This window comes from Chiloscyllium plagiosum, unplaced genomic scaffold (assembly GCF_037043375.1).
Source record: "Chiloscyllium plagiosum isolate Xiang-an unplaced genomic scaffold, Cpla_swu_hap1 HiC_scaffold_1, whole genome shotgun sequence".
NCBI lineage: Eukaryota > Metazoa > Chordata > Chondrichthyes > Orectolobiformes > Hemiscylliidae > Chiloscyllium > Chiloscyllium plagiosum.
Window position 1 is genome coordinate 181,310,403 of NW_028270139.1, and position 26,528 is coordinate 181,336,930.

The 26,528-nt window shown below is 45.0% G+C and overlaps 1 protein-coding gene across 6 annotated transcripts in view; it reads right to left on the reverse strand.

Moving 5' to 3' along the window:
• Positions 1 to 26,528, reverse strand: part of LOC122540254 (rhotekin-like) — a 232,917-nt gene that overhangs the window by 178,927 nt on the left and 27,462 nt on the right. For all 6 annotated transcript variants that reach the window (XM_087997953.1, XM_087997915.1, XM_087997890.1 and 3 more), the window contains 2 exons: positions 22,805 to 23,004; positions 11,559 to 11,620 (listed from right to left, as the gene is read on the reverse strand). In XM_087997953.1, the coding sequence (XP_087854079.1) occupies positions 11,559 to 11,620; positions 22,805 to 23,004 (262 nt within the window). The remainder of the gene's footprint in view (positions 1 to 11,558; positions 11,621 to 22,804; positions 23,005 to 26,528) is intronic.

The window sequence follows — 26,528 nt, forward strand, 5'->3', positions numbered from 1 at the left end:
TGTATGAATAGGAAGGGTTTAGAGAGATATGGGCTAAATCCTGGCAAATTGGATTAGTTCAGTTTAGGATATCTGGTCAGCACAGATGAGTTGGACCCAAAGGTCTGTTTCCATGTAGTATGACTCTCTGACACTTGTCTCAAGAAGTGGAGTGGAGCCTTTCGCCAGTACCTGAATAGGTAGCCAGAATGTCTGAAATAAAAAGTGATTGGAGATTCCAATGTCCAGGAAAGATTCCTGACTCAATATGTAGAAAGGCCGACTAGAGCAGAGGCCGTATTGGATTTGATGCTTGGCGACGAACCACGTCAGGTGTCAGATGTCTCAGTGGGAGAACATTTTGGTTAAAGTGATCATATCTCCCTAACCTTTACTATACTCATTGAGAGGGATAGGAGTAGATGGCATGGGAAAGTACTTATTTTGGGGAGGGGGAATTACAATGCTATTAGGCAGGAACTGTTCAGCATAAATTGGGAACAGATGTTCTCGGGGAATGAACAACAGAAATGTGGAGGCTGTTTAGGGAGCACTTGCTGATAGAGCTGGACAGGGGCCTGCCGGGAGCAGTGAGTCACTGATTTGAATCTTTAAAAACTTACCTCGAGCGCGGGAGTCCTCCACTTCTGTTTTTCAGCGGCAGCAGCAACTCGAAGGGTGGGAGCTTGCACCAGGGGTCTGCCGGGAGCGGTGAGTCACTGATTTGAGCTTTTATATTTGAAACCAGAGAGTAGAGGTTTCTGGGAAATGAGGGATTTCTTATTTTTATTTCCGTCCAGCTATATAAGTCAGTATTTTTTAATTTGTAACAAGGAAACTAGCAGGGATGGCAGTGCAGGGAGAGCAATGTTCCTCCTGCAGGATGTTTGAGGTCAGGGACACCAATAGTGTCCCATCCAAGTACATCTGCAGGAAGTGCACCCAACTCGTGCTCCTCCAAGACCGTGTTAGGGAACTGGAGCGGGAGCTGGATGAACTTCGGATCATTCGGGGGGCAGAGGCTATGACAGATAGGAGTTACAGGGACCAAAAAAGAGAAAATGCTGGAAAATCTCAGCAAGTCTGGCAGCATCTGTAAAGAGAGAAAAGAGCTGATGTTTCAAGTCTAACTGACCGTTTGTCAAAGCTCTTTTCTCTCCTTACAGATGCTGCCAGACTTGCTGAGATTTTCCAGCATTTTCTCTTTTTTGGTTTCAGATTCCAGCATCCGCAGTAATTTGCTTTTATGAAGAGTTCCAGGGAAGTAGTTAGTCTGAGGCACGAAGAAAGCTGGGTGACTGTTCGAAGGGGAAAAAAAAGTCAGTGGAGGATCCCCTGTGGTTGTTCCCCTGAAAAACATGTATACAGTTTTGGATACTGTTGAGGGGGACAACTTACCAGGGGTATGCAGTGTGACCCAGGTCTCTCGCACAGAGTCTGTCCCTGGTGCACATTAGGGAAGGAGGGAAATGAGGAGAGTGTTAGTCATTGGGGACTCAACAGTAAGAGGCTCCGATAGAAGGTTTGTAGGGAACGCACGAGACTCGCGGTTGGTGTGTTGCCTCCCAGGTGCCAGGGTCCGTGATGTCTCAGATTGTATCTTTGGGATCCTGAAGGGAGAGGGTGACCAGCCTGTAATCGTTGTCCATATAGGTAGCAACAACATAGGTAGAAAGAGGGATAGGGATGTAAGGCAGGGAGCTAGGGTGGAAGCTGAGCGCTAGCACAAACAGTTGTTATCTCTGGTTGTTACTGGTGCCATGTGATAGTGAGGCAAGGAATAGGGAGAGATATCAGCTAAACACATGGCTGCAAGGATGGTGCAGGAGGGAAGGTTTCAGGTTCTTGGATAATTGTGGTTCATTCTGGGGAAGGTGGGACTTGTACAAACAGGATGGTCTTCCCTTGAACTTGGGTGGGAAATTTGCTGGTGCTATTCGGGTGGGTTTAAACTAGCTCAGCAGGGGGATGGGAACCGGAGCTGTAGCTGCAGTGCACAGGAAGATGAGAGTAGGAAGGAGAGGGACAGGATTTCAGGGTCACAGGAATATGCTGGCAGACAGCAAACTGGTTTGAAGTGTGTCTACTTCAACGCCAGGAGTATCCGAAATAAGGTAGGTGAGCTTGCAGCATGGATAAATACCTGGGACTTCGATGTTGTGGCCATTTCGGAGACATGGATAAGCAGGGTGAGGAATGGATGTTGCAGGTTCCAGGGTTCAGATCTTTCATTAAGAACAGGCAAAGCGGTAAAAGAGAGGGAGGTGTGGCCTTGTTAGTCAAGGATAGTATAATGGTGGCTGAGAGAACTTTTGACGAGGGGCCTGTCTACTGAGGTAGTGTGGGCTGAGGTTAGAAACAGGAGAGGAGAGGTCACACTGCTGGGAGTTTTTTCTAGGCCTCCGCAGAGTTCCAGGGAGGTGGAAGAGAGGATTGGCAAAATTATTCCGGGTAGAAGTGAAAGGAACAGGGTGGTCATTATGGGGGGCTTTAACTTCCCCAACATTGACTGGAAATGCTATAACTCTAGTACGTCAGATGGATCAGTTTTTGTCCAATGTGTACAGGAGGGTTTCCTGACACAGTATGTCAAAGGGCCGACAAGAGGGGAGGCCATACTAGATCTGGGGCTTGGTAATGAACCAGGCCAGGTGCTTGATTTAATGGTAGGTGAGCAATTTGGAGAGAGTGATCATAATTGGGTTATGTTTAGTTTAGCGATGGAAAGGGATAGGTACATGCCACAGGGCAAGAGTTATCAACGGGGCAAGGGCAATTATAATGTGATTAAGCAAGAATTAGGATGCATAGAATGGGGGATGCAGACAATGGAAATGTGGAGCTGGTTTAAGGAACAGATATTGCATGTCCTTGCTGGGTATGTCCCTGTTAGGCAGGGAGGAAGTGATAAGGTAAGGGAACTGTGGTTTACGACAGAAATTGTATCTCTTGTTAAGCAGAAGAAGGAGGCTTGTGTGTTGATGAGACAAGATGGTTCAGATGAGGCGATGGAGAGTTACAGATCAGCGAGGAAGGATTTAAAGAGAGAGTTAAGAAGAGCAAAGAGAGGACAAAAGCAGTCTTTAGCAAATAGAATAAAGGAGAACCCTAAAGCTTTCTATAGGTATGTGAGGAATAAAAGGATGATTCGGGTAGGAATAGGTCCAGTCAAAGACAGAAGTGGGAAGTTGAGTGTGGACCCTGTGGAGATCAGAGAGGTGCTAAATGAATATTTCTCATTGGTTTTCACTCAGGAAAAGGAGAATATTGTAGAGGAGAAGAATGAGATACGAGATATTAGACTAGAAAGGATCGAGGTTAATTACGAACAGGTATTATCAATTCCAGAAGGAGTGAAAGTAGACAAGTCCCCTGGGCCGGATGGGATTTATCCGAGGATTCTCTTGGAAGCTAGGGAGGAGATAACAGAGCCTTTAGCTTTGATATTTGAGTCGTCATTCTCTACAGGTTTAGTACCAGAGGACTGGAGGATTGCAAATGTTGTGCCCTTGTTCAAGAAGGGCAGCAGAGATGACCCAGGTAATTATAGACCAGTGAGCCTTACTTCTGTTATAGGAAAGGTTTTGGAGAGGGTTATAAGAGATAATCATCTAGCAAGCAACAATTTGATTTCACATAGTCAACATGGTTTCGTCAAGGGCAGGTCGTGTCTCACAAACCCCATTGAGTTTTTTGAGAAGGTGACCAAGCATGTAGATGAGGGCAGGGCAATTGATGTGGTATACATGGACTTCAGTAAAGCCTTTGATAGGGTTCCACATGATAGGTTGTTGGAGAAAATGCAGAGGTATGGGACTGAGGGTGATTTAGCAGTTTGGATTAGAAACTGGCTTTCTGAAAGAAGGCAGCGAGTGGTGATTGATGGAAAATATTCAGCCTGGAGTCCGGTTACTAGTGGTGTGCCACAAGGGTCTGTTTTGGGACCACTGCTGTTTGTCATTTTTATAAGTGACTTGGACGCAGCCATAGGTGGATGGATTAGTAAATTTGCAGACGACACTAAAGTCGGTGGAGTAGTGGTCAGTGTGGAAAAATGTTACAGGTTGCAGGGAGGCTTGGATAAACTGCAGAATTGGGCTGAGAGGTGGCAAATGGAGTTCAATGCAGCTAAATGTGAGGTGATGCACTTTGGGAAGAATAACAGGAAGGCAGAGTACTGGGTCGATGGAAAGATTCTTGGTAGTGTGGATGGGCAGAGGGATCTTGGAGTCCATGTACATAGATCCCTGAAAGTTGCCACCTGGGTGGATAGTGCTGTTAAGAAGGCATACAGTGCATTAGGTTGAGTTCCGGAACCGCAATATCATACTACAACTGTACAAAACGCTAGTGCGGCCACATTTGAAATATTGTGTACAGTTCTGGTCGCCATATTTCGGGTAGGATGTGGAAACATTGGAAAAGGTGCAGAGGAGATTTACCAGGATGTTGCCTGATCTGGAGGGAAGGTCTTATGAGGAAAGACTGAGAGACTTGGGTCTGTTCTCATTGGAAAGAAGAAGATTAAGAGGGGATTTGATAGAGACATACAAGATGATCAGAGGATTAGATAGGGTAGACAGTGAGAGTCTTTTTCCTAGGATGATGACATCAGCTTGTACAAGGGGGCATAACTACACATTAAGGGGTGATAGATTTAAGACAGATCTCAGAGGCAGGTTCTTTACGCAGAGAGTGGTAAGGGCATGGAATGCCCTGCCTGCCAATGTAGTTCACTCAGCCACATTAGGGAGATTTAAACAAAACTTGGATAAGCACATGGATGATTTTGGGATAGTGTAGGGGAACAAGCTGAGAATAGTTCACAGGTCAGCGCAACATTGAGGGCCGAAGGGCCTGTTCTGCGCTGTTTTGTTCTATGTTCTATATGTTTATCCAGTGACCATTTAAATGGCCTTAAAGTTGACAAGTTCACGATTGCTGCAGACAGGGCATTCCATGCCATTGCTACTCTGTGAATAAAGAAGCTGTCTCCGATATCTGTCCTATATCTATCACCCCTCAATTTAAAGCTATGACCCCTCGTGCTAGCCATCACCATCTGAGGAAAAAGGCTCTCACCGTCCACCCTATCTAACCCTCTGATCATCTTGTACACCTGTTAAGTCGCCTCTTAATCATCTTCTCTCTAACGAAAACAGTCTTAAGTCCCTCAGCCTTTCCTCATAAGATCTACCGTCTATACCAGGCAACATCCTAGTAAATCTCTTCTGCACCCTTTCCAATGCTTCCATATCCTCCCTATAATGCGCGACCAGAACTGTCCACAATACTCCAATACTACATACCGTCCGGGAGTCTCGCTTATGCCCACAGAATCTCCTGTCTGTTCCTCTCACTATTGAATTTCCTCTCACTGTCACTCTCCTATTCTCCTCCCTCCCTTCTGAGCCACAGAGCCAGGCTCAGTCCCAGGGACCTGGCCATTCTGGCTTTCCCCTGGTAGACCATTCCCCACCCCCCCCCCCCAACAGTATGCAAAATGGTATACCTATTATTGAGGGGAACAGTCACAGGGGATCCCTGCACTGCCTGCCTGTTCCCTTTCCCTCTCCCTCTCCTGATGGTCCCCCAGCTACCTTCATCCGGTACCTGAGGTGCATGACTACCTCCCTATAACTGCTCTCTATCACCCCATCAGCTTCCTGAACGATTCGAAGTTCATCCAGCTCTAGCTCCAGTTCCCTAACGCGGTCTGTGAGGAGCTGGAGTTGAGTGCACTTCCCACAGGCAAAGTCAGCAGGGACCCCATTGCGACCCTTACTTCCCACATCCTGCAGGGGGAGCATGCAACTACCCTCACCTCCATCTCCTCTGCTCTAAATTACCAAGAGACATTGAATAAATAAATATAAAATAAACTTACCTTACCAAACCTCCGCACACTGTCTTTTTTGTTTGGTTAGAGGAGGAGGACGGGTGGGAGACACTGCACGTGTAGTGTCTCGGGTTTAGCTACAGCCTGAATATATCAGCTCACATGCTCGGCAAACCCCGTGTTCAGCCTTCACCCCACCTATTCACCAAGTAAGTCTTTAAGAGGGAAATTTACCTTCCTAGCAGCCCCCTGGTCCACACTCTCAATGCTCCCGCCGTTGCCCAATGGAAGAGGTTTGGATCATTGGAATCTCTTCTGGGGTAGAAGTGACCTGCGCAAGGACAGACGGATTGCACCTAAATTGGAAGGGGATTCATATACTGGCAGGGAAATTTGCTAGAACTACTTGGGAGGATTTAAACCAGTAAGGTGGTGGGGTGGGACCCAGGGAGATAGTGAGGAAAGAGATTGATCGGAGACTGGTACAGTTGAGTCAAACAGTCAGGGCAGGCAGGGACAAGGTAGGACTAATAAATTAAACTGCATTTATTTTAATGCAAGGGGCCTAACAGGGAAGGCAGATGAACTCAGGTCATGGTTAGGAACATGGGTCTGGGAGATCATAGCAATTACAGAAACATGGCTCAGGGATGGGCAGGACTGGAAGTTTAATGTTCCTGGATACAAATGCTACAGGAAGGATAGAAAGGGAGGCAAGGGAGGAGGGGGAGTGGCATTTTTCGTAAGGGATAGCATTACAGCTGTGCTGAGGGAGGATATTCCTGGAAATACATCCAGGGAAGTTATTTGAGTGGAACTGAGAAATAAGAAAGGGATGATCACCTTATTGAGATTGTATTATAGACCCCCTAATAGTCAGAGGGAAATTGAGAAACAAACTTGTAAGGAGATCTCAGCTGTCTGTAAGAATAATAGGGTGGTTATGGTAGGGGATTTTAACTTTCCAAACATCGACTGGGACTGCCATAGTGTTAAAGGTTTAGATGGAGAGGAATTTCTTAAGTGTGTACAAGACAATTTTCTGATTCAGTATGTGGATGTACCTACTCTTAGGAAATAAGGCAGGTCAGATGACTGAGGTGTCAGTGGGGGAGCACTTTGGGGCCAGCAACCATAATTCTATTCGTTTTAAAATCGTGATGGAAAAGGATAGATCAGATCTAAAAGTGGAAGTTCTAAATTGGAGAAAGGCCAATTTTGACGGTATTAGGCAAGAACCTTTGAAAACTGATTGGAGGCAGATGTTCGCAGGTAAAGGGACGGCTGGAAAATGAGAAGCCTTCAGAAATGAGATAACGAGAGCCCAGAGAAAGTATATTCCTGTCAGGGTGAAAGGGAATGCTGGATGGATCTCAGCTGTCTGTAAGAATAATAGGGTGGTTATGGTAGGGGATTTTAACTTTCCAAACATCGACTGGGACTGCCATAGTGTTAAAGGTTTAGATGGAGAGGAATTTCTTAAGTGTGTACAAGACAATTTTCTGATTCAGTATGTGGATGTACCTACTCTTAGGAAATAAGGCAGGTCAGATGACTGAGGTGTCAGTGGGGGAGCACTTTGGGGCCAGCAACCATAATTCTATTCGTTTTAAAATCGTGATGGAAAAGGATAGATCAGATCTAAAAGTGGAAGTTCTAAATTGGAGAAAGGCCAATTTTGACGGTATTAGGCAAGAACCTTTGAAAACTGATTGGAGGCAGATGTTCGCAGGTAAAGGGACGGCTGGAAAATGAGAAGCCTTCAGAAATGAGATAACGAGAGCCCAGAGAAAGTATATTCCTGTCAGGGTGAAAGGGAATGCTGGATGACTGAAGAAATTGAGGGTTTGGTTAAGAAAAAGAAGGAAGCATATGTCAGGTATAGACAGGATAGATCGAGTGAATCCTAAGAAGAGTATAAATGAAGTAGGAGTATACTTAAGAGGGAAATCAGGAGGGCAAAAAGGGGACATGAGATAGCTTTGGCAAATAGAATTAAGGAAAATCCAAAGGGCTTTTACAAATATATTAAGGACAAAAGGGTAACTAGGGAGAGAATAGGGCCCCTCAAAGATCAAAAAGGTGGTTTTTGTGTGGAGCCACAGAAAATAGGGAAGATACTAAATGAATATTTTGCATCGGTATTTACTGTGGAAAAGGATATGGAAGATATAGACTGTAGGGAAATAGATGGTGACATCTTGCAAAATGTCCAGATTACAGAGGGGAAGTGCTGGATGTCTTAAAACGGTTAAAGGTGGAAAAATCCCCAGGACCTGATCAGGTGTACCCAAGAACTCTGTGGGAAGCTAGAGAAGTGATTGCTGGGCCTCTTGCTGAGATATTTGTATCATCGATAGTCACAGGTGAGGTGCCAGAAGACTGGAGGTTGACAAACGTGATGCCACTGTTTAAGAAGGGTGGTAAGGACAAGTCAGGGAACTATAGACCGGTGAGCCTGACCTCAGTGGTGGGCAAGTTGTTGGAGGGAATCCTGAGGGACAGGATGTATATGTAGTTGGAAAGGCAAGGATTGATTCGAGATAGTCAACATGGCTTTGTGCGTGGGAAATCATGTCTCACAAACATGATTGAGTTTTTTGAAGAAGTAACAAAGAAGATTGATGAGGGCAGAGCAGTAGATGTGATCTATATGGACTTCAGTAAGGCGTTCGACAAGGTTCCCCATGGGAGACTGATTAGCAAGGTTAGATCTCATGGAATACAGGGAGAGCTCGCCATTTGGATACAGAACTGGCTCAAAGGTAGAAGACAGAGGGTGGTGGTGGAGGGTTGTTTTTCAGACTGGAGGTCTGTGACCAGTGGAGTGCCACAAGGATCGGTGCTGGGTCCTCTACTTTTTGTCATTTACATAAATGATTTGGATGCGAACATAAGAGGTACAGTTAGTAAGTTTGCAGATGACACCAAAATTGGAGGTGTAGTGGACAACGAAGAGGGTTACCTCAGATTACGAAAGGATCTGGACCAGATGGGCCAATGGGCTGAGAAGTGGCAGATGAAGTTTAATTCAGATAAATGCGAGGTGCTGCATTTTGGGAAAGCAAATCTTAACAGGACTAATACACTTAATGGTAAGGTCCTAGGGAGTGTTGCTGAACAAAGAGACCTTGGAGTGCAGGTTCATAGCTCCTTGAAAGTGGAGTCGCAGGTAGATAGGATAGTGAAGAAGGCGTTTGGTATGCTTTTCAGAGTATTGAGTACAGGAGTTGGGAGGTCATGTTGCGGCTGTACAGGACATTGGTTAGGCCACTGTTGGAATATTGCGTGCAATTCTGGTCTCCTTCCTATCGGAAAGATGTTGTGAAACTTGAAAGGGTTCAGAAAAGATTTACAAGGATGTTGCCAGGGTTGGAGGACCCGAGCTACAGGGAGAGGCTGAACAGGCTGGGGCTGTTTTCCCTGGAGCGTCGGAGGCTGAGTGGTGACCTTATAGAGGTTTACAAAATTATGAGGGGCATGGAAGGGATAAGTATACAAAGTCATTTCCCTGGGGTCGGGGAGAAAGTGAGGACTGCAGATGCTGGAGCTGAAAAATGTGTTGCTGGAAAAACACAGCAGGCCAGGCAGCATCCAAGGAGCAGGAGAATCGACGTTTCGGGCATAAGCCCTTCTTCAGGAATTCTGGGATCGGGGAGTCCAGAACAAGAGGGCATAGGTTTAGGGTGAGAGGGGAAAGATATAAAAGAGACCTAAGGGGCAACTTTTTCATGCAAAGGATGGTACATGTATAGAATAAGCTGCCAGGGGAAGTGGTGGAGGCTGGTACAATTGCAACATTTAAGAGGCATCTGGATGGGTATATGAATAGGAAGGGTTTGGAGGGATATGGGCCGGGTGCTGCAGGTGGGAATAGATTGGGTTGGGATATCTGGTCGGCATGGACAGGTTGGACCGAAGGGTCTGTTTCCGTGCTGTACATCTCTATGACTCTAAGATGGAGGAGTCTTTGATGGTATTAGGAGAAAGTGAGGACTGCAAATGCTGGAGATCAGAGTAGTGAGTGTGTTGCTGGAAAAGCACAGCCGGCCAGGCAGCATCTGAGGAGCAGGAGAATCGACGTTTCGAGCATAAGCCTTAACCAGGACTGAGGCTGATGAAGGGTTTATGCCCGAAATGTCAATTCTCCTGCTCCTCGGATGCTGCCTGACCTGTTGTGCTTTCCCAGCACTGCACTCTCCTCTTTGATGATGTTAGCTGCCTTTTCACAACAATGAGAAGTGGAGGTGGAGTTAATGGATGGGAGGCTGGTTTGTGTGATGGACTGGGCTGTGCTTACAACTTTCTGTAGTTTTTTACTGTCCTGGGGAGAGCAGTTACCGTACCAAGCCATGATGGATCCAGATAGAATGCTTTCTATGGTGCATCTGTAAAAGTTGATGAGGGTCCTTATGGACATGCTGAATTTCCTTAGCCACCTGAGGAAGAAGATGATTGTTGTACCTTCCTGACTGTCGCATTTACCTGCGAAGTTCAGGACACATTGTCGTTACTGTCACTCCTCGGAACTTGACACTCTCCACCCTCTCAATTTCTGCTTCATTGATGTAGTTTGGGGGCATGTTTTCCATTCTTCCTGAAGTTGATGATCTATTCTTTGGTTTTTCTGACACTGAGGGAGAGATTGTTACCTTTACATCACATCACTAAGTTCTCAATCTCCTTCCTGAATTCTAACTCGTTCTTGTTTGATATCCAGCCTACCACAGTGGTGTCATCAGCAAACCTGTGGATGGCATTTGGATGGAATGTGGCCACACATGGTTCTGAAAGTACAGGGAGTACAGTTGGGGACTGAAGGTGCATCCCTGCTTGACGATTACGCCCAGTCGACAATGTCTATTTATCCCGTCCTTTAGTATTGACTCTTGCATTTTCCCTATCACAGCTATAACGATAATATGTCTGTACTTCCCTGTTTTCTCCCTTGCTCATTTCTTAAACAGTGTCTAATCTATAAAATTTTGAAAGACAGATGGAAACACAGAAAAATAGAAGCAGGCCATTCAGCCCCTCGAGCCTGCTGCACCATTCAGTACGATCATGGCTGATCTCATCTGGGCCTCAACTCCATCTTCCTGCCCACTCCACATAATCCTTCAACCCATCATAGTACAAGAAGTGAGGGAGACAGAAGACTGGAAATTATAGGCTGTCAACCTGATCTTGGTCATTGGTAAGATTTTGAAGTCCCTTATTAAAGATGAGATTGTGGAGTTCTGCGAGTGCACGGTCAAATAGGGCTGAGTTAACACAACTTTGTCAAGGGAGGTCATGCCTGACAATTCTGTTCAAATTCTTTAAGGAGGTCACAAGCAAGTTAGACAAAACGGTGATGTATTTGGATTTCCAGAAGGCCTTTAACAAGGTGCTGCGCAGGAGACTGCTAAATAAGATTAGAGTCCATGGTGTTAGAGGCAAGGTATTAGCATCAGCAGAGGATTGGCTGACTGACAGACAGAGATTGGAGACTGCAGCTGGTGACTAGTGGAGTTTCACAGGGGTCCATGTTGGAACTAAAACATGAAGCTAAAATAGATTCAACACTGAGATATTTTAAAGGTTCAAAAACACATCCAAAAAAGAAGTTACAGCAGTACAAAGGAATAATATTTGAAATAGACTTCCAACAATGAATGTGCAGACTTTTCTCTTGTCTATTTCTGTAATAACTAGGATTTATCCCAGGAGATTAAAGATTCTTGTAAGCTTTTCTTACCAGATATGGCAACTTTCCCATTGCATGGTAATCGATCTTTAAGCAAACCTGCATCTGATGATCTAGAAAACAACAATAAAATTGGCTCTGAGATGGGCAAAAAAACAGCTTCAGATGAAGTCCTACCTTTTTGTGCCAGGACTTGGAGATAGTGAGGACTGCAGATACTGGAGTCACAGTCAATAAAGTATGGTGCTGGAAAAGGACAGCATCCGAGCAGCAAGAGAGTCGATGTTTTGGGCCTAACCCTTTATCAGGTCCTGAAGAAGGGCTAATGCCTGAAACAGTGACTCTCTCGCTCCTCAGACACTGCCTGGCCTGCTGTGCGTTTTCCAGCACTACACTCTTTCCAGGACTTGGGCAATGATGAGAAAGGCAGATTTAATTGCCCTTCTTTCATTGCTGCGGGACGCAATATTTGGCTTTCAAGTTGAACAGTTGCAGTCCAGTAGTGAAGAAATTCCAACCCATTACTTTAGGCTGGACATTTCCATTTATCACATTAGGTTTGCTGAAGATATGGCAATGAGTCTTCATGTTTGAATTATCTGTGACTTGGAGTAGAACATGCAGATCTTCCACGCTCAAACTACCCTTTGGCATTCAGGCAGGCTTAGAGAGCAACCACTCACCATTCTGACTTGGAAATATGTGAATAAGATATTTCTTTGAGATGGTCATAGCTGTCAGATTGGAAAGTGCTGTCCAAGGTGCCTTGGTGAATTTCTGCTGTACCATCTTGTTGATGGTTCACATTGCTGCTATTGAGCGTCAGTGCTGGAGGGATTGAATTAAGGAGGTGAAGTACCAATTAAAGTAATTGTCATGACCAAAGGACATGATCTCTGCTAACATTTTCAATGGACAAGGCAGACCCCAGACTGAAATCTAACCTCATTGATTTTGTTTTGTTTTAATGTGATAGATTCTCACTGAAATACAAGCACTCAATATTGCACATACAGTTTTATTCTTAAAACTGTTGTTTTTTAAGCAAACCACTGATCTCAAGCTGAATTGCATTAGCCAAATAAATAGTGGTCACAAAAACAGGTAAGAGGCGTGGATTACTGCTGCAAGTAACTCAACTCCTGACTCTCCAAAACCTGTGTACCATCTACAAGACACAAATCAGGAGTGTGATGGAATACTCCCCATTTGTACCTTGTAGATAATTGACAAGCTTTGGGGATTCAGGAGGTGAGCCAGTCCCAGTAGTATTCCTGGCCTCTGGCCTTCTCTTGTAACCACCATCTGCCAGTTATCACCCATGGTACTTCTTTAAAAGACATTACCATGACTACAGAAATAGTCCTGATGAAGAACCTGATGAAGGCCTTATGCCAGAAACATTGATTCTCCTGCTCCTCGGACGCTGCCTGACTGGCTGCGCTTTTCCAGCACCACAGTCTTGACTACAAAAATAGTCTCCTTGATAGAGGGATGAATGACCAGGGAGATATGAGTAACTTTTTTGTCCACAGGGTGGTAGGAATCTAGAACTCTCTGCCTTTGAGAATGAGAAATGCAGAAACCCTCATCACACTGAAGTAGTATTTACATGTGCATTTGTACATCTCTGGCTCTGCGTCAAGTGCCAGGAAATGGGATTAAAATAGTGAGGCGATTGTTTTTGCCCAGCATGGACTCGGTGGGCCAAGGACATTTCTCCATGCTGTAGATCCCTATGAGTCATAGAGATGTACAGCATGGAAATAGACCCTTCCTTCCAACCCGTCTATGTTGACCAGATATCCCAACCCAATCTCGTCCCACCTGCCAACATCTGGCCCATATCCCTCCAAATCCTTCCTGTTCATATACCCATCCAAATGCCTCTTAAATGTTGCAATTGTACCAGCCTCCACCACTTCCTCTGGCATCTCATTCCATACACATACCACCCTCTGTGTGAAAAGGTTGCTCTGTAGGTCTCTTTTATATCTTTCCCCTCTCACCCTAAGCCTATGCCCTCTAGTTCTGGACTCCCCGATCCCAGGAAAAAGACTTTGTCTATTTATCCTATCCATGCCCCTCATAGTTTTGTAAACCTCTATAAGGTCACCCCTCAGCCTCCGACGCTCCAGGGAATACAGCCCCAGCCTGTTCAGCCTCTCCCTATAGCTCAGATCCTCCAACCCTGGCAACATCCTTGTAAATCTTTTCTGAACCCTTTCAAGTTTCACAACATCTTTCCAATAGGAAGGAGGAGCGAAGGACTTCTGGGAAGTCATATATTTGTGTGGTTGTGTTACCTGAAACACTAATCGGATAGTGTCTCCCACCCATCCTCCCCCTCTAACCAAAAAAAAGGTTCTGTGCACCAGATTGGTGAGGTAACGAGTTTATTTTTTATTCCTTATTTTTCAACAGTCTCTTTGGGAATTTAGAATAGTGGGAATGGAGGTGAGGGCAGTGGAATGTTCCTCCTGCAGAATATGGGAAGTAAGGGTCACCACTAGTATCCCTGCTGACTGCATCTGCGGGAAGTGCACCCAACGCCAGCTCCTCGAAAACCGCGTTAAGGAACTGGAGCTAGAGCTGGATGAACTGCAGATCATTCGGGAGGCAGACGGGGTTATTGAGAGGAGTTACAGGGAGGTAGTCACTCCTCAGGTACAAGAAAAAGGCAGATGGGTTACAGTCAGGGGACGGAAAGGGAACCGGCAGGCAGTGCAGGGATCCCCTGTGGCCATTCTCCTCAACCATAAGTATACCATTTTGGATACTGTTGGGGGGGGAATGACTTACCAGGGGAAAGCAGTGGGGTGCAGGGCTCTGGCACAGAGTCTGTCCCTGCTGCTCAGAAGGGAAGGGGGAAGAGGAGCAGAGCAGTAGTCATTGGGGACTCCATAGTTAGGGGGACAGATAGGAGGTTCTGTGGGGACGAGAGAGAGAGACTCACGGTTGGTGTGTTGCCTCCCGGGTGCCAGGGTTCGTGATGTCTCGGATCATGTTTTTGGGATCCTTAAGGGGAAGGGGGAGCAGCCCCATCGTGGTCCACATTGGCACCAACGACATAGGTAGGAAGAGAGGTGGGGATTTAAGGCAGAAATTCAGGGAGCGAGGATGGAAGCTTAGAGCTAGAACAAACAGAGTTGTTGTCTCTGGTTTGTTGCCCGTGCCACGTGCTAGTGAGGCGAGGTATAGGGAGAGAGAGGAGTTGAAAATGTGGCTACAGGGATGGTGCAGGAGGGAGGGTTTTGGATTCTTGGATAATTGGGGTTCTTTCTGGGGTAGGTGGGACCTCTACAAACAGGATGGTCTTCATCTGAACCAGAGGGGTACCAATACCCAGAGGGGGAAATTCGCTAAGGCTATTGGGGTGGGTTTAAACTAATCCAGCTGGGGGATGGGAAACAAAATTGTAGTTCGAGTATAGAAAATGTTGAGAGTAGGGAGGTCCAAAATCAAGTTTCAGGGACGCAAGATGGCACCGGCAAGCAAGAAGTTGGTTTGAAGTGTGTCTACTTCAACGCCAGGAGCATCCGGAATAAGATGGGTGAACTTGCAGCATGGGTTGGGATTTTGATGTTGTAGCTATTTTAGAGACATGGGTAGAGCAGGGACACGAATGGTTATTGCAGGTTCCAGGATTTAGATGTTCCAGTAAGAACAGAGAAGATGGTAAAAGAGGGGAAGATGTGGTACTGTTAGTCAAGGACAGTATTACGGTTACAGAAAGGACGTTTGAGGACTCCTGTACTGAGGTAGTATGGGCTGAGGTTAGAAACAGGAAAGGAGAGGTCATCCTGTTGGGAGTTTTCTATAGGCCTCCAAATCGTTCCAGAGATGTAGAGGAAAGGATAGCAAAGATATTCCTGGATAGGAGTGAGAGAGACAGGGTAGTTGTTATGGGGGACTTTAACTTCCCAAATATTGACTGGGAACACTATAGTACGAGTACTATAGATGGGTCAGGTTTTGTCCAGTGTGTGCAGGAGGGCTTCCTGACACAGTATGTAGACAGGCCAACAAGGGGTGAAGCCACATTGGATTTGGTTCTGGGTAATGAGCCTGGCCAGGTGTTAGACTTGGAAGTAGGTGAGCAGTTTGGTGATAGCGATCACAATTCTGTTATGTTTACTTTAGTGATGGAAAGAGATAGGTGTATACCACAGGGCAAGAGTTACAGCTGGGGGAAAGGCAATTACGATGCGATTAAGCAAGATTTAGGAAGCATAGGATGGGGAAGGAAACTGCAGGGGATGGGCACATTAGAAATGTGGAGCTTATTCAAGGAAAAGCTCCTGTGTGTCCTCAATAAGTATGAACCTGTCAGGCAGGTAGGAAGCTGTAGAGTACGGGAGCTGTGGTTTATGAAGGAAGTGGAATCTCTGATCAAGAGGAAGAAGAAGGCTTCTGTTAGGATGAGATGTGAAGGCTCAGTTAGGGTGCTTGAGGGTTACAAGGTAGCCAGGAAAGACCTAAAGAGAGAGCTCAGAAGAGCCAGGAGGAGACATGAGAAGTTGTTGGCGGATAGGATCAGGGTAAACCCTAAGGCTTTCTATGGGTATTTAAGGAATAAAAGAATGACGAGAGTAAGATTAGGGCTAATCAAGGATAGTAGTGGGAAGTTGTGTGTGGAGTCAGAGGAGATAGGGGAAGCAATAAATGAATATTTTTTGACAGTATTCACTCTAGAAAACGACAATGTTGTCGAGGAGAAAACTGAGATACAGGCTACTAGATTAGGTGGGATTGAGGTTCACAAGGAAGAGGTATTAGAAATCCTGCAGAGTGTGAAAATAGATAAGTCCCCTGGGCCGGATGGGATTTATCCTAGGATCCTCTGGGAAGCCAGGGAGGAGATTGCCGAGCCTTTGGCATTGATCTTTAAATCATCATTGTCTACAGGAATAGTGCCAGAAGACTGAAGGATAGCAAATGTGGTTCCCCTGTTCAAGAAGGGGAGTAGAGACAACCCTGGTAATTATTGACCAGTGAGCCTTACTTCAGTTGTTGGTAAAGTGTTGGAAAAGGTTATAAGAGACAGGATTTATAATCATCTGGAAAAGAATAATTTGATTAGGGATAGTCAGCATGGTTTTTTGAGGGTAGCTCGTGCCTCACAAACCTTAATGAGTTCTTTGAGAAGGTGACCAAACAGGTAGATGAGAGTAAACCGGTTGATGTGGTGTATATAGATTTCAGCGAGGCGTTCGATAAGGTTCCCCACAGTAGGCTACTGTACAAAGTGCAGAGGAATGAGATTGAGGGAGACATAGCAGTTTGGATCAGTAATTGGCTTGCTGAAAGAAGACAGAGAGTGGTGGTTTATGGGAAATGTTCATCCTGGAGTCCAGTTACCAGTGGTGTACCGCAAGGGTCAGTGTTGGGTCCACTGCTGTTCGTCATTTTTATAAACGACCTGGATGAGGGTGTAGAAGGGTGGGTTAGTAAATTAGCAGACGACACTAAGGTCGGTCGAGTTGTGGATAGTGACGAAGGATGCAGTAGGTTACAGAGAGACATAGATGAACTGCAGAGCTGGGCTGAGAGGTGGCAAATGGAGTTTAATGCGGACAAGTGTGAGGTGATTCACTTTGGTCAGAGTAACCGGAATGCAAAGTTCTGGGCTAATGGTAAGATTCTTGGTAGTGTAGATGAGCAGAGAGATCTCAGTGTCCAGATATACAGATCCTTGAAAGTTGCCACCCAGGTTGGCAGGGTTGTTAAGAAGGCATACAGTGTTTTCTCTTTTATTAATAGAGGGATCGAGTTCTGGAGCCATGAGGTTATGCTGCAACTGTACAAAACTCTGGTGCGGCCGCACTTGGAGTATTGTGTACAGTTCTGGTCACCGCATTATAAGAAGGATGTGGGAGCTTTGGAAAGGGTGCAGAGGAGATTTACTAGGATGTTGTCTGGTATGGAGGGAAGGTCTTATGAGGAAAGGCTGAGGGACTTGAGGCTTTTTTCGTTAGAGAGAAGAAGGTTGAGAGGTGGCTTAATAGAGACATATAAGATAATCAGAGGGTTAGATAGGGTGGATAGTGAGGGCCTTTTTCCAAGTATGGTGTCGGCGAGCACGGGGGGGGCATAGCTTTGAATTGAGGGGTGATAGATATAGGACAGATGTTAGAGGTAGCTTCTTTACTCACAGAATAGTAAAGGTATGGAATGCTTTGCTTGCAATGGTAGTAGATTCGCCAAGTTTAAGTACATTTAAGTCGTCATTGGACAAACATATGGATGTACATGAAATAGTGTAGGTTAGATGGGCTTCAGATTGGTATGACAGGTTGGCGCAACATCGAGGGCCGAAGGGCCTGTACTGCACTATAATGTTCTACGTTCTATGAGACCAGAATTGTAATATTCCAACAGTGGCCTAACCAATGTCCTGTACACCCGTAACATGACCTCCCAACTCCTGTACTCAAAACTCTGACCAATAAAGGAATGCATACCAAACGCCTTCTTCACTATCCTATCGACCTGCAACTCCACTTTCAAGGAGCTATGAACCTGCACTTCAAGGTCTCTTTGTTCAGCAACACTCCCTAGGACCTTACCATTAAGTGTATATGTCCTGCTAAGAATTGCTTTCCCAAAATGCAGCACCTCACATTTATCTGAATTAAACTCCATCTGCCACTTCTCAGCCCATCTGGTCCAGATCCTGTTGTAATCTGAGGTCACCCTCTTTGCTGTCCACTACACCTCCAATTTTGGTGTCATCTGCAAACTTACTAACTGTACCTCTTATGCTCGCATCCAAATCATTTACGTAAATGACAAAAAGTAGAGGACCCAGCACCAATCCTTGTGGCACTCCACTGGTCACAGGCCTCCAGTCTGAAAAACAACCCTCCACCACCACTCTCTGTCTTCTCCCTTTGAGCCAGTTTTGTATCCAAATGGCTAGTTCTCCCTGTATTCTGTGAGATCTAACCTTGCTAATCAGTCTCCCATGGGGAACCTTGTCGAACGCCTTACTGAAGCCCATATAAATCACATCTACCACTCCGCATTCATCAATCTTCTTTGTTATTTCTTCAAAACACTCAAACAAGTTTGTGAGACATGATTTCCTACGCACAAAATCATGTTGACTATCCCTAATCAGTCCTTGCCTTTCCAAACCTGTACACCCTGTCCTTCAGGATTCCTTCCAACAACTTGCCCACCACTGACGTCAGGCTCACTGGTCTATAGTTTCCTGGCTTGTCCTGACCACCCTTATGACAGGCTTGTATCCACTGGATAAAGGAAAGGTAATTTCATGTGCAGTCATGAAAATCATCAGTTGCTCATTCGAAAAAAGGAGATGAATTTTTATTTCTCTCAGCAGATCAAGAGTCATAGAACATAGAAAAATACAGCGCAGTACAGGCCCTTCGGCCCTCGATGTTGCGCCGATCCAAGCCCACCTAACCTACACTAGCCCACTATCCTCCATATGCCTATCCAATGCCCGCTTAAATGCCCATAAAGAGGGAGAGTCCACCACTGCTACTGGCAGGGCATTCCATGAACTCACGACTCGCTGAGTAAAGAACCTACCCCTAACATCTGTCCTATACCTACCACCCCTTAGTCTTGGAACTCTTTTCCTGATAAGATGGTAGAGGCAGAGTCCTTGAATATTTTTAAGGCCGAGGTAGATTCTTGATACGTGAGGATTTCAGGAATGTGGAGTTATGAGATGTAACAAAATTGAACATAATTTTATTGATTGGGGCTACATTTTCAAGAGGCCATTTCTGCTCCTCAATCAATAAAATATAAATGACATTAGGACTTAGGTCTCTCTTGAATTGACATTCTGGATAAAAAAAATCACTTGTGAGAATTGAATGTCTGAGTATTTACCAAGTCTCAAATTTTATGGTTTCCTCCAATCTCACGCCTGCAAGCTTGAAACTTACAAACAGACACGCAGAGAAAACAGGTGCTGCCTGACCTGCTGCGCTTTTCCAGCAACACATTTCCATCTCTGATCTCCAGCATCTGCAGACCTCACTTTCTCCTCCAAGCAGAGAAAACAGGCTCATCACGTCAGCACATGATCATTCACCATTCATTCCTCATGATGTAATAACGGCTTCTAGTTTTGAATCATTTTTGTCGACAATGCACACGATTGATGTGACTTTCGACAACAAATCAATCTCTGCCAAGAACAAACCAGAGAATAGCAAGTCTGGAGATCAAGAAATGATTCCTGTCCAATACAACCAGTTATCCCAGGTTATTAGGGAGCATCTGAATTGTCTTCACTGGCAAACATTTGTCTCCACAGAAACTCAGCCACAAATTGGTCCGGAAGCCCAGAGATGCCCAACTCTTTTTCAATCTTCAAAAGAAAGTCAAGGTAAAATTATAGAGGACTGCAGTGATACATCTCAAATAAAGGACTGATTTAATCATATGTTTTTGCTTCTTGTTATTCTGCTAATAACTGAGTGCATGACTCATCTCTATAATTGATCATTTTCTCTGTGTGTCTGCGTACTAAAGGGAATGTGTGTACACCACTTTTAAATCCTGGAACGCTGTTTAAATAAACATTTATCTTTCTTACTCATTTGAGCTTCAAGAAAGCCTGTCTCATGTCTAACAGTCTCAACACTCAGAGGAGTTGAAAACAATCCTACTTGACATCTGAGAAGTGAAGAGGAAGATGAGCCCACCACCTTTCCCACATCATAACGCCCTCCTTATGCTCTTATTCTCTCTCTCTCTCTCTCTTTGTCATCTCATAGAGTCATGCAGGGTAGAAAAAGTCCTTGTGCCCATTGAGTCTGCACCAATTTAACTATCACTAAAGGCACACTAATCCCAATTTCCTGCATTTGCCCCATATTTATCAATGTTATGATTTTTGCAGTGGTCATTCAAAGTTTTTTAAAGGTTGTAAGATTTCCAGCCTCCACTCCCTTCCCAGGCAGTGCATTCCAGATTCCCACCACTCTCTGAGTGAAAACAATTCTTCCCAAATCCCCTCTGAAACGCCTGCCCCTTACTCAAATATCATGCCCTTTTATGCTTGGCCACTCAACCAAGGGGGATAGATTAGATGAGCTTCCCTACAGTGTGGAAACAGGCCCTTTGGCCCAACAGGTTCACACCGACCAGCCAAAGTTTAACCCACCCAGCAACATTTCCCTACATTTACCCCAACTAATGCACCTAACACTACAGACAATTTAGCTTGTCAAATCCACCCTAACCTGCACATCTTTGGATTGTGGGAGGAAACCGGAGCACCCGGAGGAAACACACACAGACACAAGGAGAATGTGCAAACTCAACACTCCCCTGAGTCGGGAATTGAACCCGGGTCTCAGGCGTTGTGAGGCAGCAGTGCTAACCACTAAGCCATGCTGCTTCCTATTCACCCTGTCCATACTCCTCATAATCTTATTACACCTCAATCATATCCCCCTCAGTCTTTCTGCTGTCAAACAAAAACATCTGCAGTTCTTTTGTCTCTAAGAAAACAATCAAGTCAATCTGGCATCTCCTTACAACACAATTCCTCCATCCCAGGCAACATCCTAACGAACCTCCATTGTACCCCTTCTAGTGCTATCACATCGTTCCTGTAGTGAGGTGCACACAGTACTGCAGCTGTGGCCTGATCAATGCTCTGTATAACTCCAACATTACCTCCTTACTCTTATACTCTATGCCACAACTGACAAAAGCAAGTGTTCCTAATGCCTTAACTATCCTGTTCACATGCTTTGCCAACTTCAGAGATCTGTGAATAATTACCCCCCAAGATCCCTGTGCTCTAAGGTACCCAGTGTCCTGTCATTCATTAAATATTCTCTTATCTTGTTTCTTCTTCCAACGTGTAACACCTTGCAGTTATCAGGGTTAAATACTATCTGCCACTGGCCTGCCCATCTGACCCATCTAGAGCTTCCGGTAACCTACAATCACCTTCTTCGCTACTAACCATTCTACCAAGCTTGGTGTTGTCTGAAAACTTGTTTAACATTTCCCCACATTTTCATTTATATCAATGATATAGCAAACAAGAAGGGTCCCAGTACCGATCCTTGTGGCATACCACTGGACACCGGCGTCCAGTCACTGAAACAGCCCTCTACCACTACACTTTCTGTCCTACTGCTAGGGCAGTTTCTGATCAGTCTCACCAAGTTTCCCTTAATTCCATGTGCTTTAATCTTTTCAGTTTGCCATGTGGGACCTTGTCAAAAGTTTTGCTAAAATCCACATAAACTACATCAACTGAACTTCCCTCATCCACACACTTGAACACAACTTTGAAAGATTCTAACAAATGTATTAGGCATGACCCTTCTCTGATGTAGCCATGCTAACTATCCCTAATTAACCCAAACCTTTTCAAGTAGATATTAATTTGCTCCTTCAGAGTTTTCTCCAAGAGCTTCCCAACCACTGAACTGGTCTGTCATTTCCTGGTTCATTTCTGCCACCTTTCTTAAAAAGCAGAACAACCTTAGCCGATCTCCAGTCCTTTGGCACTTCTCCCTGAGGGGATATAGCTTTAAGTTCAGGGGTGATAGATATAAGACAAATGTCAGAGGTAGTTTCTTTATTCAGCGAGTAGTAGGGGTGTGGAACGGCCCGCCTGCAACAGTAGTAGACTCACCAACTTTAAGGGAATTTAAATGGGCATTGGATAGACATATGAATGAAAATGGAATAGTGTAGGATAGATGGGCTTCAGATTGGTTCCATAGGTTGGTACAACATCGAGGGCTGAAGGGCCTGTACTGCACTGGAATGTTCTCTGTTCTAATTTTTAAAAGCTTTATTCATAGGATGAGGGTGTTGCTGGCTAGGCCAACATTTATTGCCCATCCCAGAGGGTAGCTAGGAGTCAACCACATTTCTTTGGACTTATAAATACATATTGGCCAGATCAGGTAAAGGTGGCAGCTTCCTTCCCTAAAGGACATTAGTGAACCAGATGGGTTTTTCTGACAACTGGAAATAGATTCACAGTCATCATTCGACTCTTAATTCCAGACTTTTATTGAATTGACAGTTCACCATCTGTTGTGATGGCATTCAAACTTGGGTCCTCAGAACTTTACCTCGGTCTCTTGACTAACAGTCCAGTGATAACACCACTAACCTATCACCTCCCCTACTGCTGATGGTAATCTAAGGTATGTGCACTTCACTCTGAAAACATTTGGCCAAATTCCCTCTATTTTCCATAATTTCAAGAAGTGATTCAACTGGAACTCACTCCTCAAACTCCTAAAGCATTCTTTGGTGTAAATGTAGTTACTTACCGTCTGACTCTCCGCTGTCTGACCTGAGCTTCCTTCATTCTTTGCAATTCTGACATGTAGGCCATTATGCGAGTGTTGCAGATCATTAGGCTCTTCGCTGCCTCCAGTGCTTGCTCTCTCTGTGTACAGGCTGCCAACAGTTTGCACGTCCCAGCTCGCATTCGGATTTCATAATCAATCTTCTTTTGGAAATCACTGTCCTACAAAACATGGGAGCAATCAGGACTTTTACCAAAAGCAGGACAACAAATCATGGCAGAGCAGGGGTTCTGTGAGCATCCAGATCAGATTTAAATGAGTGAGCTCTAAGAATGTAAACAAATAGCCAGAAGATGCTATTTATTCCAGTCCATGAGCTAAGCACATGTTCCTGAGAGCACAGTGCCCTTGCTGTAGCTTTACAATGAGAGCAGCTGTTGCAACTTGAGTTGTAACACTGAAGTACCAGAGATATGCTTGATGATTCTTAGAGGCTGGCAAGTGACAGATGCCAATTCCATGGACATGGGCATGGGGTGAGTGTGGCTTTCTGCCCATGGAAGGTGCCCTGAGATCCTGTTACATGGTCACTAACCTGGAGGTTGGTTGGATCATGTAGTGAGATGAAGTCGCTGCTGAAAATGTGTTGCTGTAAAAGCACAGCAGGTCAGGCAGCATCCAAGGAACAGGAGAATCGATGTTTCGGGCATGAGCCCTTCTTCCTGAAGAAGGGCTCATGCCCGAAAGGTCGATTCTCATGTTCCTTGGATGCTGCCTGACCTGCTGTGCTTTTCCAGCAACACATTTTCAGCTCTGATCTCCAGCATCTGCAGTCCTCACTTTCTCCAGTGAGGTGAAGTCACCAGGTATCCACTCTAACTTCCATGTCACAGACCTGTGACCTCTGCAAGACATGTCAGATGGATACTACCATTGCATGTGGGACTATCACCCACCATATACATGGTAGATACTCACGTGACTCGGCCAATGTGTCTACCTCATATGCTGCAGGCAAGGATGCCCCAAGGCATGGCATATTGGTAAGACCATGTAGATGCCACAATAACAGATGAATGGACCTCGTGCAACAATCACCAGACATAAATGTCCCCTCCTAGTTGGGGAACACTTCAGTGGTCAGGGACATTGAGCCTCCGATCTTCAGGTAAGCATTTCCTTCGAGGTACACAACAACACAGAATCACTGAGCAGAGACTGATAGCCAAGTTCCATACCCACGAAGATGGCCTCAACCAGGTCATGCTTCATGTGACCCCACCAATGCTGTTCTGCATCTGTAAAATCTTCCTTACTGTTATGTTCTGACACCGTCACTTTGATAACTTATGACCTCTCTACCTTAATTAGTTTGAACAGTTTTAGATTATTTATTACTTTGGTTAGACCCTGGGCATGCGATTCTTATACCCAGCAGGTTATCCCAGTCATTTGGTTCATCTCCATAGAACATAGAACAATAAAGCGCAGAACAGGCCCTTTGGCCCTCGATGTTGCACCGACCTGTGAACTAATCTCAGGCAAAAGTGAGGACTGCTGATGCTGGAAATCAGAGTTTTGATCAGAGTGGTGCTGGAAAATCAACGTCGATTTCACTGCTCCTCGGATGCTGCCTGACCTGATGTGCATTTCCAGCACCACTTTGATCTAAACTGTGAACTAATCTAAGCCCATCCCCCTACACTATCCAATCATCATCCATGTGCTTATCCAAGGATTGTTTAAATCACTCTAATGTGGCTGAACTACATTGGCAGGTAGGGCATTCCACACCCTTACCACACTCTGAGTAAAGAACCTGCCCCTAGCATCTGTCCTAAACCTATCACCCCTCAATTTGTAGTTATGACCCCTCGTATAAGCTAATGTCATCATCCAAGGAAAAAAGACTTTGACTGTCTACTCTATCTAATCCTCTGATCATCTTGTATGTCTCTATCAAATCCCCTCTTCGCTGCCTTCTTTCCAATGAGAACAGACCAGAGTCTCTCAGCCTTTCCTCACAGGCAACATCCTGGTAAATCTCCTCTGCACATTTTCCAATGCTTCCACATCCTTCCTGTAACCAGAACTGTACACAGTATTCCAAGTGCGACCGCACTAGCATTTTGTATAGTTGCAGCATGACATTATGGCTCCAGAACCCAATCCCTCTACCAGTGAAACTTCCCAAAGTGCATCACCTCACATTTAGCTGCATTGATCTCCATTTGCCACCTCTCAGCCCAATTCTGCAGTTTATCCAAATCCCCCTGCAACCTGTAACATTCTTCCACACTGACCACGACTCCACCGACTTTAGTGTTATCTGCAAATCTACTAATCCATCCACCTATGCCTGTGTCTAAGTCATTTATAAAAATGACAAACAGCAGTGGTCCCAAAACAGACCCTTGTGGCACACCACTAGTAACTGGACTCCAGGCTGAATATTTTCCATCAACCACCACTTGCTGCCTTCTTTCAGAAAGCCAGTTTCTAATCCAAACTACTAAATCACCCTCAATTTCATGCCTCTGCATTTTCTCCAACAACCTACCATGTGGAACCTTACCAAAGGCTTTACTGAAGTCCATGTATACCACATCAATTGCCCTGCCCTCATCTATATGCTTGGTCACCTCAAAAAACTCAATCAGGTTTGTGAGACACAACCTGCCCTTGACGAAACCATGTTGACTATCTGAAATCAAATTGTTGCTTGCCAGATGATTATAAATCCTATCTCTTATAACCCTCTCCAAATCCTTTCCTACATCAGAAGTAAGGCTCACTGGTCTATAATTACCTGGGTCATCTCTGCTGCCCTTCTTGAACAAGGGCACAACATTTGCAATCCTCCAGTCCTCTGGTACTAAACCTGTAGACAATGATGACTCAAAGATCAAAGCCAAAGGTTGTGTTATCTCCTCCCTCGCTTCCCAGAGAATCCTCGGATAAATCCCATCCGGCCAAGGGGACTTGTCTACTTTCACTCCTTCTAGAATTGATAACACCTGTTCGTAACTAACCTCGATCCATTCTAGTCTAATATCTCGTACCTCATTCTTCTCCTCTACAATATTCTCCTTTTCCTGAGTGAACACTGATGAGAAATATTCATTTAGCACTTCCACTTCTGTCTTTGATTGGCCCTATTCCTACCCTAGTCATCCTTTTATTCCTCACATACCTAGAGAAAGCTTTAGGGTTCTCCTTTATTCTAATTGCTAAAGACGGCTCGTGTCCTCTCGTGTCCTTCTTAACTCTCTCTTTAATCCCTTCCTAGCTGATCTGTAACTCTCCATCGTCTCATCTGAACCATCTTGCCTCATTGTCACAGAAGCCTCCCTCTTCCGCTTAATAAGAGATGCAATTTTTGTAGTAAACCACGGTTCCCTTATCTTATCACTTCCTCCCTGCCTGACAGGGACATACCTAACAACGACATGCAATATCTGTTCCTTAAACCAGCTCCACATTATGATCGTCCCAAAATCTTGCATTTTACTACCCCATTCTATGCATCCTAATTCTTGCTTAATCACATTATAATTGTCCTTGCCCCATCGATAACTCTTGTTCTGTGGTGTGTACCTATCCCTTTCCATCGCTGAACTAAACATAACCCAATTATGGTCACTCTCTCCAAAGTGCTCACCTACAACTATATCAAACACCTGGCCTGGTTCATTACCAAGCACCAGACCCAGTGTGGCCTCCCCTCTTGTCGGCCCTTCGACAT